This window comes from Sinocyclocheilus anshuiensis, unplaced genomic scaffold (assembly GCF_001515605.1).
Source record: "Sinocyclocheilus anshuiensis isolate Anshui unplaced genomic scaffold, SAMN03320099.WGS_v1.1 scaffold1877, whole genome shotgun sequence".
NCBI lineage: Eukaryota > Metazoa > Chordata > Actinopteri > Cypriniformes > Cyprinidae > Sinocyclocheilus > Sinocyclocheilus anshuiensis.
In genome coordinates this window covers 280137-299939 of record NW_015540967.1, presented here as the reverse complement: position 1 = coordinate 299939, position 19803 = coordinate 280137, and the positions used below count along the sequence as shown (strand labels likewise).

Sequence of the window (19803 nt, the reverse complement as noted above, 5' to 3'; positions counted from 1 at the left end):
AGGAAACCACGCAATTCATATGGATTACTTTGGCGATGTTTTTTTGCGATTTCAACTTTTTGAAACGTGAACATCATTGGTGAATCTTCTTTCATCGGAGGGACATAAATCTCTCAGATTCGTATTAAAATATCTCGGCTTTTCTTTTGAAGATGAACGAAAGTCTTAAATTGCACTAAATATACTTAAAGTGGTTCCATTTTAACACAATTTCAATATATTAAATATATTACAAATAGATTAAAATCCAACTTAAACATATCTTGAAATACACTTAATATACTTAAAGTTGTTTCAAAATAATACATTTAATATGCACTTAGTATAGTATAATTTAAATATAGTATGTCTGAAAAAGCACAATTTAAATATATTTCTTTTTCACCTGGGTATGCAGGGGACCACGCATACTAATTTTACAGCAGCACAGATTAGGTTTCCTCCCTCATGCACACAATAACACACGACTAGTCTCTATAGGGTAGCCTACTTGCTGACTAAAGTAACATTAGTTACGCTGTTAATAGTACGCACTAAACAAAACGCGAGTTTAGCATACTTCATATGGTATGATCTTCAATAAGTCGACACGCACAGTTCAAAATGTTGAGACAAAAAAATAATCTGTCGTTAAAGTGACAATTGAGAAAACCAGTAGCCTACCACTCACCTCGTGGGTTGATGAATACAAGTTTATCATGCCCCAAAAAGCGTTGAATGAGATTTATCTCCACATATGGTAAGATCCTGCAGTCCACCGTAAAACTTTTCTCTTTTGTACAGTCTTCAGTTTGAGAGGCAGCGGTCAGTGTGAAGCTCCGTGTCAGTGGCAGCGCGTTTGGTCAGGGGAGAATCGGGGGGCGGGCATTTCCAACTCAAGCTCCATGTTCCCAGTGTGTTCAGTGCCACGAGTCTGTATATCTCTCGAGTAGTTTCAGTTTTCCGACATTTAAACTTTCTTATCGCGTGTTAAGTGTTGAAATGTTACATATCTGACGTTTAAAGCTGTTTATTTAGGCCTATTTATGTATTTTTTGAATAGCACTTTGGGGCCATGCCATCCCTAGTACAACAGTTATATCTTTAAAATACAGTTGGTTCATACTGAGTAGGCTATAGTTAAAATCTATTAATATATTGCCTGACATATCACTTGAGACTTACTGATATAAAATTATAGGCTAATTAAACTTTATCTGGAGTAGCCTATAGGCTACTTGTGCACAATGCACATTTCTTAATATTAAGCCTAAAATGTGTTTTAATATCACTATTGATGAGGATTGTATGATCGTTGAATAATATATGCAAGATATTTAAAGTATTTTTCACTATAGGGATTATTAATGTTGTGCACCTATTTAAGACTCCAAACATATTAGTCTTCCAGAAAAAGCATTTTATTTGACATTAAACAGGTTAACCCCTCATGGGTGCAGCCATGTTGAAATCACATGACCAGCCCTGTCAAATGTCTATGATATTGATTTTCAAACATACATTATAGTCATAATAAGCGTTGGGCTAGTTACTCAAAAAATGTTATCTATTACTCAGTGTTGGGGGAAGTTACTTTTAAAAGTAATGCATTACAATATTGCGTTACTCCATAAAAAAGTTACTAATTGCGTTACTTAGCTACTTTTTATGGAAAGTAATGCGTTCCGTTACTTTTGCGTTACTTTTTCTCATCTGGGCTGGGCTTGCTAATTTGTTTTTAATATAAATTCTGGATTGCATGAAGCATAGAATGCAGGAGAAGAAAGCTCAACACTCTTCAGCAATGAAACAAAAAGAAAGAAAAACAAATGTCATGTTTATTTGAAGTAATTTTTGCTTATTAAAATGGCTGAATAGGATCATCGAAGGTCGGCAGCAAAGATATTGATTAATAAAATGGGATTAAATGCATAAAAGATATTTGTGTTAATACATTTAATTATTGCAGGTTTGCATTGCTCTGTTTTCATTCATCTTGAGGAATACTGAAACATAGTGATATACTTTGATACTTTTATACAAAATACTTTTGTGCAAGTGAGATGAGTAAATGCATGTTCACATTTAGTCTAGAACTACAGTAACATCATGTTCACACAGCGCCTCTGCACTTACTCCCGATTTCTCTCAACACGGGGACAGGAGAGCTGTCAGTCAATGAATGGGAAAACAAAGTAACTGGAGTTACTTGTTTGAAAAAGTAACTCAGATATTTTATTGTAAATTCAAAAGTAATGCGTTACTTTACTAGTTACATGAAAAAAGTAATCTGATTACATAACTCGTGTTACTTGTAATGCGTTACCCCCAACGCTGATTACTCATTACTGGTTACTTCTTTGAAAAGTAAATATAACCCAGCACTGGGTTTAAAAGGGACAAACCCAGCTATTGGGTTGTTTTGACCAAGCTATTGGGTTGTTTTGAGTCAATAGCTGGAATTTTTGCAGCCTCTGAATCCATGAAAGTTACAGATAAATGAAGAGTACATTTGGCTCAAACTGGTATGACAAGCCACAATATTTTAAACAACTTCTGTTACTTAATAAAGCAGCAACATAAAATATGCAACAGGGCTCAAGCAGGTACAACCAACCAAACATGTTGGGATTCACAGTAGACAAAGTCTTAGTACACTATTTACATATGACATTGATGTTTATGTCATCCTTTCTTCCTACAAAATTAAAATAATGGCTGTATTTCCAGCTGCTATATGATGTGGCCTTCTCCATCTTCCGATGAATCTAGCTTGCTGCGTTGGTGACAATGATTAGGAAAACTGATAGGGATGATTGAATTTTTGAATTTCAAATCATTAGCGATTGTGGAAAAAAAAGTAATTTGTAACTATTTTGTATGGTAACTGTAATATTATTACTTAAATTTTATTAGTAATTAGTTACATTACTAGTTACCAGGGAAATTACTGTAATGCATTACTAGTAGTTACTGCCCAACACTGGTCATAATAATACATTATTAATTAGAATAATTAACAGCAATAACTAACAGTATTAATTTAGTAATAAAACATTAAATAGTTATAGAAAAATACATTTTAAAGGTTAATTTTTCAGCTCAGCAACAAGATTCCATTTTAAGTATCCTCATGTTTTTTTTTTTATCAAAGCATGTGCTGTGCTCAGGAATTGTAATTATAAAGTCTTCAGTTTTCAAATGTAAATAATGCATCCCTGTTTGAGGATGTTTGCTTTCAGCAGAGATTGCATAAACTACCAAAAGCCTGTGATCAAGATGGCTTTAGTGTTGGTGTCACCATTGGGTCAAAATAATTCATAACCCAGAGCAGTGTTGTTGATGTAAGCAGACCAGTAGATCAATGGAAGTCCTGTAGTTTGTATCCAAGAGTTATGCATGAACATCAGTTGGAAATTGATTGTGATTCAGAACAGTACCTCTATTGAGAGGGAAAATAGCCCGGAAAAACACGCTGATCCATTCAAAAACACTGCTGCTGCTGTTTGAAATGAAAGATAGATTGGTAAAAATATAAAGCCATTTGGGTAGGTGAAGTTTCTAAAGTCATCATGGATTATAAAACAGCCATTTCAGAGATATAACTCCATTGATTGCATTTAATATCAACAGCTAAGAATTTTGACAGTGTGTTTTTGTCTGTCTATTTGTCTGATCTTTTCATCTTTATTCTCTGTTTTTCTCTCTGCTCCTTCATTGTCCCATCAGCTGCTCTATCTTGCTCTTCCCAGAGTAAACAATCCCCTCTGCTCAAGCATGCCAGCTATTTGCTGTGAATAACATGTAGCCTTTGGATACTTTACTTTTCAGATGCTGGTCCCAAAAGGGAGGTAGGGATATAATTTTAGGTTTTTCTCTCCACTTTTTGACTTCACAACAGTCTGTCTTTTCCTTTGTCTCTCTCTCAATCTGTTTCCCCCCAGTTCCCTCCTCTTCCTTTCACATAAGTCCAATAGACTTTATTATTATTATTATATTGTATAATACAAATGCAATAATGAAACAAAATCCACACTTTATTAAACATTTCCAGATACCAAAAACTGTTAAAGCATTTTATATAATATAAATAATATAAGTGTTCATTTATGTAAAGTAAACAAAAATTCGAAATTGCATTGGCAACTAAATGAAACTGAAGTTTAAGCTGAAGCACTAAAATGACTAACTGGAAATAAAAACTAAAACTCAAATAAAAATAAATTGAACAAAAATAGCTATATTTTTAAAATTAAATATTAGTTTAAAAACTAATAAAAAGGACAAAAGCCCATAAAACCGACTTTTTTTAAAGAAAAGGTTCAAATGAAATCTAAAAATAAACCTAATTCAAAATATTAACAAAATGGTAACATTTTATGGTTTTATTTGTTAACTAAAAATTCAAATACTTCTAAAGCATTTATTCATGTAAAAATGTAAATTTGAACACTTATTAAGTTAACACATGATTAAAATAAAATGTTGTATCTGTTAATATTATTTAATGGACATAAGCTTACTTGAACTAACAATAAGCAGTTGTATTTTATTAACATAAAAAATGAATAAATACGAATAAATAAAAATGTATTGCTCATGCATTAACTGACATTAACTACTTGCAAAGTGTATAATCTATAAAACAATCCTCATTGCACCAATCCTGTCCCATGTCTTAAAGCTTTTTGTCTGTACAGGCTTATATAACTCTTCCCTTAAAAAAATCAAATCAAATGAAATACAGAGCTATATGTGTCTACCATATCCATGAGTTTTGTCTTCCTGCGTTCTTTCTGCAGTCTCCCATGATTGTGTAGAAACTGCTGGTGTTCAGACCCGTTAACTGTGATTCCTGTCTTGAGATCAGTGCCAAAAAGGGAACGGATCCAGCGGAGAATTCTTAGCTTATCATGGCAATGTTTACGGAGCTCAGATTTGAGCGATGTCCTACGACTGGCTTTCCTCTATGTATGCTACCTCGTAATGAACTCTGGTTAACAAATAGCGAGTGTTGAAGTTTATAATATCATGTTTCGCTTCAAAAGCTTCAAACAGTCCACAAAGGCATTTAAACATGCGCTTAGTTATTTTCACACATGATCTGATGATGACAAATGCCTTTGAGAAAACAATGTGATTCTTTCTTTCCCACACTTGATGCTTATTCTTGATAGTGAGGGGATTATTAAGAAATGTAAGATAAGCTTGTAATTGAGTGTAGCGTACACATTGTTACAAGTCTAATGTTATCAGAGTTTCCGCTCTCCTGTGCGTTCAGTTATTTTCTGCTTTGGGCTTTTTGTTTATTTCCTTTTTGACTTCAGGCATGTTTGTACTCAAAACTCACTTCGGTCTCATCCTGTTCTTCTTGAGTTGCACTGTTTTAAAAGTGTGTTCGCTCCTTTTACAATATCACTCTTCTCTGTTTAGTCTAGGGACCATCATCTCTTTGTAGAGATACTGATCATCCTGTATTTTCCAAGATGAGAGCCTGATGAGAGACTAATTAACCCAATCCACAGAGATACTGCAGGGCATGTCCTTAAGGGAATAGTTTACCCCAAAATTAACATTGGCTGAGAATTTACTTGCCCCCAGGCTATCCAAGATGAGCTTGTTTCTTTATCAGAATAGATTTAGAGAAAATTACATCAATTACTCACCAATGGATCCTCTGCAGTCGATAGGTGCCGTCAGAATGAGAGTCCAAACAGCTGCTAAAATCATATTAATAATCCACAACACGACACCAGTCAATCAGTTACCATCTTGTGAAATTAAATGTGTGTGTTTGTAAGAAACAAATCCATCATTAATGCATTTTAACTTTAAACCATTGCTTTTGGCCAAAATATGTATCCATGATCCATAATAACGCTTCCTCCAGTGAAAAAGTCCATCCTCTGTCATGTTGAGTCATGCTGTGGATCATTGTAAGGTTTTTATCAGCTATTTGGACTCTCATTCTGACGGCACCCATTCACTGCAGAGGATCCATTGGTGAGCAATGTTCTGATGAAGAAACAAACTTATCTACATCTTTGATGGCCTGAGGCCGGGTGAGTAAATTTTAGGTGAACTATTCCTTTAGGTAGACACATTTGTGTTTGTGTTTTGTCAGTGTGACTGGGACTGTGTTTTTTGCTTACAGCAAAATACCATTAGGCCATTAGATGTCAATAATGTTATCTTGCTGTATCAGTGTGACAGGGCTTTGGTTAAATCCTATGTAAATATGCATTTGAAAGACAAGACAGACAGTGATATCACTAGAAAGCAGATGTTTCAGGTTTCAAGAAACAGGTGGATAATGCAGTGTAAGGGATAAGGATCAAGAGCACTTTTAAAATAGTTGGGGGTAGAGGAAGGGAGATAGAGGCTGGGGAAAGGGGGGCAGTAAAAGAGGATACATTTTTCCTGGTGAAAAAGGATGTCTCCTCAGGAAATTACTTTCACATAGGTTACAAAGCCTGCCAAGGATTTAAACTCTGTCAGCATTTCATTTTTTTTTTTTATGTTGAAACTATTTAATCCACATAGTAAACTTAGAAAAACAGAAAATCAAAAGTGTAGTGACCAATTTAGTTAGACTACTCCTGGCTGGGTGTGAAATAAAATTCCTTCTGTCCCACAAAGCAACAGTCATGCTCTTTCTCGGCTCTATGCTGTTAGGCAATGACAGGCATGTTAATAATTCTCTGAGGTAGTGTCCAATTCAAGTCTTTCAAGGACAAATCCAATTCAAGTATCATATCCTTTTTGGTAATATTTTCTATACTCTACACACTTTTAAAAAATCATACAAAAGTTGTCACTGCTGTTGTAACCTTTCAAAAAGTACTAATATGTACCTTTAAGGTGCTAATATGCACCTAAATAAAGCACAAAGATGTACCAGTGTTTCTACCCCAATGACAGCTTTTGTACCTTTTTTTCTGAGAGTGCAAGTTAGTTATATAAACCTTACTAAAGAGCAATCCATTTTATATTTTGTTTTTCAGAAGTCTCCAATTCGGTCAAGTATCAAATAATTTTGTTCAGAAATTTTTGTTCACAAAAGTAAATAAAAAAATTCTAAAATCCATTTTTTTGATTTTATATCGCAAGATATGGCCAGATAATTTTTTTTGGGGGACTGCATTCGCGTTTGTTTAGCGTGCCCTTGTTTATTATAGTAATACCGCAAACTTACATCAATTCACTGTGTTAGACTTTAGCAATGGATATTTCACCATTGTTTATGTTTTTCATGAATACAGTCTGAAATCTGAACATATTCGTTGCAGCCAACTGAGGAAAAAATGGGAAAAGGTGGCATGTGAAAAGGTTTAGTGTCAGAATCAACTTTAGTGACTTAAAACAGTCACCTGAAGTCAGAGTAGCTAATAAATGTCAGAATTATGAAATTAAAAGTCATCATTATAATATCATAATTATGACATAATTACAATGGTGTATTATGTCATGAAAGTCATAACTATGACATAAAAACTCTAAATTGTGAGATAAAATTGTCAATTTTTATTTTTAATTATTTAATTTTTTTATTTTAGTTTTTATGTTTTTATTTCATAATTTTGGCTTTTTCCTCATAAGTTACATTTTGTTCTCATAATTAAAACTTGGTATGTCATAAGTTTGAGTTTTTATCTTTTAATTATGACGTAGAATCTCATAATATCTCATTTAGACTTTTCTCTCATAATTATTACTTTTGTCAAAAAAGTATGTTTTTTTCTTATGTGTGAAAATCAGATTTTAATCAGACTGCAAACCACATAGGAAGGTTTGTTTTGATTGAGCTTGTGGAGTTTCTTTTTCTTGATCAGACTAAATAGATTTGAGTTAGTATAACTGAAGTTTCCATCTCTAAGTCACCAAGAAGCTGAGAACATTTTCAATGTCTTTTTGTTATTTTGGAGCTTTAAATTTAGGATTTTGGAATCCATGCAGTGAATTATTAACTTGCCGAATGTTACCCAACTATCAGAGATTTCCGTCTGTCTTGTTTTAATGGTCCGTTTCCTGATCTACACCTTCCTTTCCATTTCTGAAGAATACACTATGTGGGATACTGTGTGTGCATGGATATTAAGTGACTGACAAGAACAATGGAGGGGTTCAGAGACTGTCAATTACACAAGCATCTGCCAACATATTTTTCTCATATTTCTCCATCCAATTTTCCCCTAAAAGCAAATATTTGTCTAATTGTTGCGCCAAGGCACAGACACAGAGCCCAGTGGCCAGATCTCCTATTTAAAGTCCATTAGTAGCTGGAAAGGAGCACTGACTTGGGTTATGAAAGCCAGATGTTGCCGTCTCAAAAGGAAAGCGTTTTTTCTTCACTGTGTGTGTGTGTGTGTGTGTGTGTATGTGGGTGGGTGTGGGTGTCGGGTTGGATGGAGGATGGGGTGTTTAATGTGTGGGTCGGGGGCTGTTAGAGAATTTTTAGCATTTAAAATTAACCTAGAAACTAAAGACAGAGCATCTTTATGACCTTACAGACTAAATGAACACATAATTAGGATAAACACATCCATATTTTTTTCAGTAAATACATGAGAAGCCAGTCCTATTCCCGACTCCACCTGCTTCCCCCCAGCTTTCCTGAGGAGCGTGACGCTAATTAACTTCCTGTTGGGAACATGCCCTTTCTTGGCACACGGCTCCTTGGAATGGCGGGTGCGATGAAACCGGGGTGTAGGTGTAGCCCAACGAATTTGTTTGGACTATGTCCCTGCTTCCGTGAATTCTGCCCTGTCAGGAAGTGTGACTCGGCCCAGACAATAGGCAATTGTGAGGCTGCTGGACCTGAGCTAGCAGGAAACTCAACACACACACACACCCACACACACATAGATGCCCATAGTGTCAGAATCAACTTTAGTGACTTAAAACAGTCCCCTGAAGCCATAGTAGCTGATCCAAAACTATACTTTTTCTCTTTTGCCAGTCTACAAGCACTATAAAGAGCCCTGGTTGTATGTGATATGAAAAGACTGCTGTGGATCTCATGGAAAATGTCATCCCATTCCCTAATCCTGAATCTATCTGCTTGGTGTGATAACACTTAGGAGGACAGCTTACATAACTGTGTGTGTGTTTACTTAGTTTAGCCTGTTTTTAGAGTATGTCCAAGGACAAAAACACAGGTCAAGAGTGTGTGTAGACAATAGGCAATTGTGAGGCTGCTGGACCTGAGCTAGCAGGAAACTCAACACACACACACACCCACACACACATAGATGCCCATAGTGTCAGAATCAACTTTAGTGACTTAAAACAGTCCCCTGAAGCCATAGTAGCTGATCCAAAACTATACTTTTTCTCTTTTGCCAGTCTACAAGCACTATAAAGAGCCCTGGTTGTATGTGATATGAAAAGACTGCTGTGGATCTCATGGAAAATGTCATCCCATTCCCTAATCCTGAATCTATCTGCTTGGTGTGATAACACTTAGGAGGACAGCTTACATAACTGTGTGTGTGTTTACTTAGTTTAGCCTGTTTTTAGAGTATGTCCAAGGACAAAAACACAGGTCAAGTGTGTGTGTGTGTGTGTGTGTGTGTGTGTCCAGAGCTGTGAGGAATGTTGTAGTCTGACCTCTGACCCCTCTGTGTGTTTGTGTGTCCACGCCTTGCTTGTCTCCACTCATGCACACACACGCTTAAAAAGATCTGAAATCTTTCCCTTTGGCCTTTGACAAAGACTAGACACATAGTCAAAGAAAAACACCTGAAAGTGTACGCTTCCTAAAACAAACAAATGGACCATTGTGAACTCATGTATCCGTCATTCTTTCGCAGTTAGCATAGTGTGTGTATTGCCAACAAATGTTTGTGTCTGTCTGAGCAAACTTGAGGTTTCTAGTCTGTTTCTCTTGGATCCTTTCGCCTGTGCATTTGAAGTCTGTGCACATATCTCAGTGTAATTACCCTTGTGGTGTGGCAGGGGTGGGATCTTAACGGTAGAGTGTGTCAAGGAGTGCATAAAGCGTGGCACTTTTAGTCATTTGTGTTTTTATACAGTAGCAGCATTTTAAAGTGCAAGCTAGTATGATGGATAAATGAATTATTTACTAATTATATTACTATAGTGTGAATAGATGTGCTCAAAAGTAAAAAATGAAGGGGGGGGGGTATATATATATACACACACACTAATATACTGTATATATATGTAGCTCTGATATATATAATATATATAGCACTGCATCAAAATATCCTTCTGCATCCTTCAGCTAAATTTCAGGAAAGTAAATATTCACTGGCAGGCACAGACTATCTGGTTGTTATGTGGTTACCGGAGCAACAGAACTCTTGGAGGACCAGACTGGAGCCTGTGGCCTCTGGGCCGCTGTGTGTGAAGGCCTGTCGCTCTGTGGCTCTATGCCCAGCCACCACTCCGGAAAATTCCTTGGTAATGGTCAGCAGCGGAGACGCAGTCAAAGCCATATACAGCCATTTCACTAACTGCACCGTTAAATGGTTACCTCATTAAATGCATTTGCTGAAGAATGCAAGTCAAAAAGGATGCACATTCATGTGGTTCGACATAAATCTGAATAAATCTTACATTTGTCTTTTCTTGCTGACAAACATTACACTAAAACTAAATTAGAGAAATTGCAGTTGGTTTGTGATTTGTGAGAAACTCTGTGAAACTCTGTGATTTGTAGAAAAAGTCTGTGTTCCATTGATTTTGATCATGATCCGGCGCTGCGTCATCTGGCTCATAAGGCTTTCAGTCTGTTGATGTGAGGCTTTGCTAAGCCTGATGTTACATGCGCTTACCAAAACATTGGCATTTGCAGTTCTTAAGGACACTCAGAAACTGTGCTGTTCATTTCACACAGCCAACATGTGAAACGTTTGTTCTGACAGATCCCAACAAATGTGCGACATGGGGTAAATTACTGTTCAAACAGTAACATCTGATATTATGTGAAGGCCCAACCCTTGCTTAGCAGGATTCCTGCAGCCTCAAAACAGTTTGTTCTTCTTTGACTTTGCCTTTAGCTGTTTTTAAGGTAAGCTGAACTGTGCATGTCTAAAAAATTAGATATTACAGAATATTATAGCCAGTGTTGAGGGCAACGCATTACAAGTAACGTGAGATATGTAATCAGATTACTTTTTTTCATGTAACTAGTAATGTAACGCATTACTTTTTAATTTACAATAAAATATCTGAGTTACTTTTTCAAACAAGTAACTCCAGTTACTTTGTTTTCCCATTCATTGACTGACAGCTCTCCTGTCCCCGTGTTGAGAGAAATCGGGAGTAAGTGCAGAGGCGCTGTGTGAACATGATGTTACTGTAGTTCTAGACTAAATGTGAACATGCATTTACTCATCTCACTTGCACAAAAACAGATTAAGTATTCCTCAAGATGAATGAAAACTGAGCAATGCAAACCTGCAATAATTAAATGTATTAAATAACACAAATATCTTTTATGCATTTAATCCCATTTTATTAATCAATATCTTTGCTGCCGACCTTCGATGATCCAATTCAGCCATATTAATAAAAAAAATGACTTAAAATAAACATGACATTTGTTTTTTTTTCTTTTTGTTTCATTGCTGAAGAGTGTTGAACTTTTTTCTGCTGCATTCTATGCGTCATGCAATCCAGAATTTATATTAAAAACAAATTAGCAAGCCCAGCCCAGATGAGAAAAAGTAACGCAAAAGTAACGTAACGCATTACTTTCCATAAAAAGTAGCTAAGTAATGCAAGTAGTTACTTTTTTAGGGAGTAACGCAATATTGTAATGCATTACTTTTAAAAATCACTTTCCCCAACACTGATTATAGCCCTTTTTATATAGAATCAAGTATTTAACACTAAGTATAACATTTCAGGTAAAGTCTGTGGTGGAGACCTGGAAACATTTTTTGTGCCACACGTGTACCAAATAGTTATAGTCTGGATGAAACAAGAGGAACCAAAACAACACAGAACAGGGTCAAAACATTAGATATGAATACATATTCATTCACATACTTCTTATGATTACGTTTCAAAACCTCTGCTTTGCCCTGTGGTTTCTTATCTCCCTGAATTATATTTCCTGTTGGCTGGCACAGGAGTAGCAGATTCCAGTGCAACGCATTTCTGTCTTCCTGTATAAATTCATACTTTGAAACATCCTTCCTACTGCTACTTTAAAAGTCTAAAACAACTTCTATAGGCATTGGCATGTTAAACTTCCCAAAATCCTCCCGTTGCCAATGTCATCACATAAATGGCATTTTCATGCGTACAGATGGCAGCTTTACTAAAAATGTGTTTTTGCACGACTGCATGTGGCATTCTTGTGTGGTCCAGCTAATGATGGGCTGTGAATGTGCAGAGCTGCACCCTCTGTGAGAGCAGCTGTACCTGAGGTGGGACTCAGCAACTGGTCTGGGCTGATGGGTGAAGATGGTCAACAAATTAAAGTAGTTCCCTCTAACGTACAAGAAAGATATGAGGGAGAATTTTGAAGAACATTGAAAAGACATGCCGCATAATGAACAGGCTTACAGTTGCTGCTTCTGACATTTGTGTCCATATTCTGGCTCCTGGCTCCCTCTTATGGTCAAAATGTAGACCGAGTCTTATGAAACGTTTAAAATACTGATCTATTCAACCTGTGGGAAGACTAAATTAAACCACTTATTTAATTAACAGAAAAAAATGAAAAACATCTGTGACCAAAAACAAATACAATCAGTATTTGAACAGCAATAAAGATAACCTAATTAAATAGAGACCTCCTTAAATGCTTGATTATTAAAGATGCAGCCTGTCATAAACAGGCAAATATTTATTATTATGCTTCACCAATAATAACTCCACCATGGAAGCCGGCACCAAGCAGATGTTTAATTCTTCTTCTTTTTTTCACAAAGGGAGTAAAGGAGCTCTATCTGTTCAGCATACTGAAAACCTGGTCTAGAAAGAGAGGATGCAGATTAAATGCATGTCAGTGGTGCCTGTTCATTTAATTTACAACAAAATGTTGTTTATCCAACCTGAAACTTACCGACCAGGTGTTTCTAGAATCAGAGGGATATTATCCAGTCGAGGCTCATTAACAATTTCTCGGAAAGCAGTAATGCCTATTTGGCCACATCCAATGTCTTCATGGCGGTCCAGATGGCAGCCTAATTTTCCTTTTTAAAGAAAAATTACGCAATCTCAAAAGAAGTAACAAAGCTACTTAATATGGGATATATAGCTAAACTTGACACACTGTCAGTGTTTTGCATATAAATTAAGTCACTCCACGAACAATTACAGCAGTAGAGTGCTGTGGTGAAGACTTTATTTTTGTAGGCCAACCAAGAAGTTAGCGTCACCCTGGTTCCCTCGACAAAAATCCAATAGGATTTTTCCATTGGCTTTAGCTTAAAAAATCATAGGGGTGCATTACTGATTTATTTCATTATGTAGAAACGTGAAAATATATTGAGTTTGTGTTAAAGCAGCACTATGTAACTTTTTCTGTATTCAAAATTTGCAAAATGTATATACTGAGCGAGTACATCATGAATTCATCTTCCAAACCGCGTTTTTGTCTTATTCCGAATCACTACGGTACACTTATAATAAGTACTTATATTTGGACTATTGTAGCCTGGTCGGGTTGTCACCGCTGCGGAGTAACACATACCTGCGTGAATCGCCATAGACATAAACTTAGAGAAGTAGCTCCGGTTGGAATGTTCTTCCGCGGGATGTGTGCAGTTCTGTTTATTAACCGCTAGAGCGCCAAAAGTTACATAGTGCTGCTTTAACCACAGACCTTACTTCAGGCATTTAATCAAAATAGAATTCAGGACGAGGGAATGGAACATGCTAAAGTGCTAACTTGTTTCTGGGTTTTGGCCTACAAATTCCAGCAGCACTCTATATTGATAAGTTCAAATGAATGTTGCATACCTTTGGAGTCATTTAAGTGAATGGCTCTCAAATAATGCAACCCGACCACACGATCAAATTCATCAAGTATATTCTTCACTCCTCCAGGTGGTGAAATGTCGTAGCCTATACAGAAGAGAATCACCTCAAATCTCAAATATCTTGCAGAATCTGCAAAATGTTAATTATTTTACCAAAATAAGAGGTCACACAGATGACAACTGAGGGACTCGTATGCAAATGCTCAAGAAGGAAACATGATGCATTAACCGGGAGGTGAAACCTTTTTGAATTTGAAGATCAGGGTAAATTTAACTTGTATTGTGTTTGTCTTCTGGGAAACAACATCTTCTGTAACTTCTGAAGGGCAGTACTAAATGGAAAAAATATGATATTTCAACAAAATAAAAAAAAATGTACACATCTTCATCATGTTCAAAGGTTTTCACCCCCCTGGCTCTTAATGCATCATGTTTCCTACTGGAGCATCAGTAGACAAAGTATTGAGAATCAAGTGTATGTAAACGTTTGAACGGGCTCATTTTTAGGAATTCAGCTATTATTTTGTCTTGTGGACATGTAAACATTGTTTATGTAAAATAAATAATTTGTAGTAATATCTATGGGACTTCATACCATACCTGCTGCAAAAGCATGGCAAGTGTCCAGACACACCCCAACACGTGTCTTGTCATGTACCCGGTCTATTATACTTCTCAGTTCACTGAACTGCCCACCTATAGTGCTGCCCTGACCACTCATGTTTTCAAGTACTATTGAAGGAAAATAAAGAACAAAAGAAAGAAAGAAAGAAAGAAAGAAAGAAAGAAAAACATTATTCAGCTAAATTTACCAGAAAGCATGAGCACAATTGCACATTCTCTAGAAATCATCAGGATTGTATAGTTGACCTGTAATGACAGCAGGGGTTTGCTGGTGTGCGTGGTTAATAGCTTGGGCAATTTTCTCCATGCATTTCTCAGGGGTGGAGTCTATAGAAGCTCCAGGGTGAAAGTTAAACTGGCTGAGGCCCAGTGCACTGCAGCGACTCAGTTCATCCACAAGCATGGTCTGGCTCTTACTGAACACGTCTGGATTTAAAAATGCATCTGACATACAATCTTAAATATAAAACATATGCAGCCTAGAGTACTAATTATAGGACTGAAAATTGATTAAATTTTCAGAGCTCTTTTTGAATATTCCGTATTTGGTGCATGCACAGAACCACACATCGGGTACAGTCAGCGCACAAACCTTCTTTGGGGGAACCGCAGTTCATCAAATAAGATCCATGTGGCAGGATGTGTATCGGATCAAAGCCATGTTGAGCACAGGCTTCTTGAAATTTAACTGCAGCTGCTGTATCAAGGGCTGGTCTCGTCCAGGAGCGCTGGGAGCCCAAGAAAAGTGCAAAAGCATGACCTCCTATGGCCACACTTGATTCGACTGCTTTCCATATTCCTCCTTAAGAATATTTTTTAAATTGATATGCGTTCAGCACAAACACCTTATTTAGAAAAAAGCTTTTTTGCTCACCTGATATTGAGACGTGAGCACCTATGTATTTTTTCTTTGGCTTTATCTTCCTTTTCCGTGCCATTTTTTCTTCTCTGCTGCTGCCATCTGATGGTTCTGCACCAGAATGTTGTGGCTCCTTTGTTTCAGTAACCTCCTCTGTATTCCTTTTCTTCTCGCCTTTTTTTCTTGGGGCCATATTTTTCTGAGTCAAGAATAAACATGTGGTTAAACATTCTTGTTGGACACCATGGAAAATAAACTATAATCATGAAAACATTACTAATGATAATAATCTGTACTGATGAAAACATTACTAATGTTTATGGCCTAATGTTAGTAATTAGTAGATATTAGTAATAACCAAAAAGTGGTTTGCGTTTTTTAACTCAGAGATTTAAAGTGCAATAAAAACATATTTCAAACAACATTTTATACTTAAAATGATGTTAAAACGAGTTTCAAAACTTCAAACTTGGACCCAGGGACCCCCAAGGCACCACAAGAGCAAAAAAAAAAAAAAAAAAAATCAGCTGAAAAGAAAAGTGTAAAAAGGACTGATTGTGGCATTATTATTGTCTCATTCTGCATTATAAAACATGACTGGAAACCATGAATTAATCATGATTATTTTATTCAATGGACAGTTTTATACAGTGGGTAGACAAAAGATTAATAAATAAGTATTTTTTTTCCAGATAATATTTTTGTCTTTAATATTTTTTTATAATGCCAACATAAAAATATTTTTTTAAATATGCAAACCTGTTGTACTTAATTTTTTATTGTACCGTATCAAATGGATGTTTTTGCAAAAAAAAAAAAAAAAAAAAGTAAATTCAAATCATGAAATTTGAAACGATAGACGTCGACGAAGTTAGCCATTTAACTGATGATGCATGAGAATTATGTGCCTTATGTACTTTATGCGCAATGAACAACCATACAAAAAGTGCTAGACCTCAAAATAAACGGTTCATTTTTTTTATTATTATAGAAAGAGTTATTGGACTTCTAATATTGAAGGTCAAAAATCTCCCCCGGCTGGCCCCCTTCCGTCAGATCTGTCCAGACACACACATTCACACCGAGCAGTAAAATGGCCGACCGTCAACCAACTGACTTTACAGCGCTTTAAACATAGATTCCGCCTCTTTCGTTTACATTATAGTATTTCATATTTAAAAACTATAGAAGGAGTGTTTTCATGACTAGCTATTAGATTTTGATGGAGTGTTGTATTTCACGTTGCCTCAAAACCCAGAAATTCGCACTTAAGCACTTTAGCTGTAACGTTAGCTAGAAGACTAGCTGCGGTGCATGTAATTCCTGAGGTAAGTTAAGTGCTTTGTTTTAAAGAGCAAATCATATAACATGTTGTTTATTACTATTGACAGTCGTATGCATTTGAAAAACCGCAGTAGCTTGAAAGCATTTATGCGCGATACAGTTTTTCCTCGTCGACATCTGTTAGCCACTAGCTCGTTGCTAGTTAAACTAGCTAGCCAGCTAGTTAGCATCTGTCTGGTCTGGAAAGCAACTTTAGCTTTCCGCTGGTCGATCGTAAAAACATACCCGTGCGTATTTAGTACCTTACTAATTAATCTAGACAATGTTTGCATTAAATGAAAACAAATATGAGGTGGCTTTATGGTTTTGATGGGCAGTGTATCCTCGTCTTATAGTCCTGGCTCGCTATTGCTTCCAATATTTGACCAAAGGCATATTTATGCATGTCTGGTTTTGACCGTTGCTTACCCTTTTGATTTTTCTTGTGATCCGTATACAAATAATCGGCGGCTTCTGGGGGAAATTAACAAAACTACCTGAGATTTACGTTTAGTATGTGTCAATTTTATCTTGCTAACAAACTAGCTAACTCGGTAACATGCATCCGAGTTTGGCAGGACCACAAAAGCGTATGACTTAACTCACTATTTCAGTTTTTGCCGTTTAACACTCGTTTTAATACTTGTTTTTGCACGAATCGTTTAAATAGCTGACGTATGGAGTGTATGTAATATCATATATTGCACCGGAGGAAATGGGCGGGTGAAGGGAGCCCCTGTCCGACAACTCTGCCCTGCCAACTGCAGGCTCACAGACAGATAGCAGCAGGAGTTTCTCCCATTATGAAGATCATGTATGATTCGACATCCCTTTTAATGCATATTAAACTCAGGCTGAGCCTAAAACAGCATACCATTTATGTTACATATACAGTGATTTGTGATAAAATTATAATGTGTTTGGTGTCGCAGTTATGCATTTGGTTTGGTAACAGCCAACTGGTTGAAGGTGATACTCAACGAAACTGTTCATTCTCCAGATACTTGGTCGTGCATACATAGACAAAAATAGGCCTATATATATTTTTGAGAAGCTTTTACAGTTGAGCATGTTAGTTTTGACCGAAATTGTTTTTTAAACAGTAATTCATGATTTTTGTAGAAAGGAGCACCAGGAAAGGGAACAGCAGTTCATGGAAGACAAGAAAAGGAAAAAGGAAGATAAAAGGAAACGGGAAACCTCACAGAAGGTAATTGTTATATTAGGTATGATTTAATTATGTTGGACAGTTAAATTATAGTAAATTAATGCACATCCTGTGGTGGTAATACATGCGGCCACAATGTAGGTGCGCATTCTGGAGTCACTTTTTCAGCTTATGTGTGTAGAAATTATTTAGCATCTTGTTAATAATTTGAAAATCATCCAAGCCACTGTTACTAGTTTGTCAGAGAGTTATTTTAGAACTAGAGATACTAAAAGTAATATTGGATATAAAGTAGTTTGTCGTCATGTTCTATTTTTCTGTAATTTTTTTGCTTAGCCATTGTCTTATGTTTTCCTCGTTCTTTTGCTGTGGGTAGACTGTAAAGGACTGTTGACACCCAGAACACTAACTTTATTAGCGTCCACACCAACGGACAATATTCTAAGCGTGAGCTGTCATCTGCTGCTTTGAATGCTCAAACTCATTGAAGTTGAGTGGATTCTGATTGGCTGTCAATGTTTCTGAATCAGAATCAGCCATTCAGCAGCATCATGATATCTGTCATCAAGTCATGCATGGCACAAATCTATGGAGGAATAAAACTCGGGCATTGTCCTAGCAAACATTGTTCCGTACTTTGAGTAATTTTAAATATCCATACTGACTATTTTTTTCCTTGTTTCAGGTTGCAGAGCAAAAAAATAAAGGTAACTACGTTCTGTTGTCTTATGAAGTGTTTTATAATAGTTTTAGCATTTTAATGGTGTTTTTCGTCTTTCATGTTTGTACTGTCTACTGATATTTAGGGCTGCAGCTATCGATTATTTTAGTAATCGAGTATTCTACCGATTATTCCGTCGATTAATCGAGTAATCGGATAAGAAGTAATTTTTCTTTATTAAAGAGCAATGCTAAATATACAAAAGAAAATAAGATAGGTCTCTTAAAATAAACAACCATTTTTTTTGCTAATTTAAACAACTAACATTTTTTTTTTGCTGAAATTGCTTACATTAATAACTGTGAAAAATAAATCAATTTAATGCATTTAATTGCCAAATTACATTCAAAATACAAATATATCAATAAAAATAAATAAAAAAATACAATAAATAAATACAAATAAAACTATCAATTTCGCATTACTTTAAAAAAGGTAAACATTACAACCTAAAACTAAGGCATAAATCAAGAAATACAGTGGGGAAAATATTTATCTGATCCCCTGCTGATTTTGTAAGTTTGCCCACTTACAAAAATGAAGGGTCTGTAATTTTTATGGTAGGTTTATTTTAACTTATAGAGACAGAATACCAACCAAAAAATCCAGAAAAAACACATTATATAAAGGTTAGAGATTGATTTGCATTTCAGTGAGTGAAATAAGTATTTGATTCCCAAGCAAAACATGACTTAGTTCTTGGTGCAGAAACCCTTGTTGGCAAGCACAGAGGTAAGACGTTTTTTGTAGTTGGTCACTAGGTTTGCACACATCTCAGGAGGGATTTTGATCCACTCCTCTTTACAGATTCTCTCTAAATCCTTAAGGATTCTTGGCTGTTGTTTGGCAGCTCGAAGTTTCAGCTCCCTCCACAGATTTTCTATAGGATTGAGGTCTGGAGACTGGCTAGGCCACTCCATGACCTTAATGTGCTTCTTCTTGAGCCACTCCTTGGTTGCCTTGGCGGTATGTTTCGGGTCATTGTCATGCTGGAAGACCCATCCATGACCCATCTTCAGTGTTCTGGCTGAGGGAAGGAGGTACTTGTCCAAAATTTTACAGTACATGGTCCCGTCCATTTGCCTCTCAATGCGGTGAAGTCGTCCTGTACCCTTAGCAGAAAAACAGCCCCAAAGCATAATGTTTCCACCTCCGTGCTTGACTGTAG

General features: G+C 36.2%; 3 protein-coding genes across 6 annotated transcripts in view; 1 reads left to right on the top strand and 2 right to left on the bottom strand.

The window, feature by feature from the left end:
* Positions 1-887, bottom strand: part of cdc42ep1a (CDC42 effector protein (Rho GTPase binding) 1a) — an 11884-nt gene extending 10997 nt beyond the window's left edge. For all 3 annotated transcript variants that reach the window (XM_016488296.1, XM_016488295.1, XM_016488297.1), the window contains exon 1: positions 671-887. The gene's annotated coding sequence lies outside the window, so the exon portion shown is untranslated. The remainder of the gene's footprint in view (positions 1-670) is intronic.
* An 11960-nt stretch (positions 888-12847) lies between these two features.
* Positions 12848-17475, bottom strand: LOC107690061 (probable endonuclease 4). Its single transcript, XM_016488294.1, has 8 exons — positions 17176-17475; positions 15439-15622; positions 15157-15366; positions 14811-14990; positions 14541-14672; positions 13921-14025; positions 13022-13151; positions 12848-12930 (listed from the first exon to the last, which is right to left on the bottom strand). Exons 2-8 carry the CDS (start codon positions 15614-15616, stop codon positions 12861-12863), a joined length of 1005 nt encoding a protein of 334 aa, XP_016343780.1. The 5' UTR covers positions 15617-15622; positions 17176-17475; the 3' UTR covers positions 12848-12860.
* tnrc6ba (trinucleotide repeat containing adaptor 6Ba) overlaps positions 16499-19803 on the top strand; it is a 63858-nt gene continuing 60553 nt past the window's right edge. For both annotated transcript variants that reach the window (XM_016488291.1, XM_016488290.1), the window contains exons 1-3: positions 16499-16751; positions 17869-17956; positions 18600-18621. In XM_016488291.1, the coding sequence (XP_016343777.1) occupies positions 17900-17956; positions 18600-18621 (79 nt within the window). In that variant the 5' untranslated portion in view covers positions 16499-16751; positions 17869-17899. The remainder of the gene's footprint in view (positions 16752-17868; positions 17957-18599; positions 18622-19803) is intronic.

Excerpts from the sequence above, each read along its gene's own strand:
- LOC107690061 (XM_016488294.1), bottom strand. The coding sequence starts at position 15,616 with ATGGCCCCAAGAAAAAAAGGCGAGAAGAAAAGGAATACAGAGGAGGTT. Across the intron at positions 14,673-14,810 it reads AACCCCTGCTGTCATTACAG|TACTTGAAAACATGAGTGGT; the intron begins GTCAACTATACA and ends TTCCTTCAATAG. Across the intron at positions 14,026-14,540 it reads TTGCCATGCTTTTGCAGCAG|GCTACGACATTTCACCACCT; the intron begins GTATGGTATGAA and ends TCTTCTGTATAG.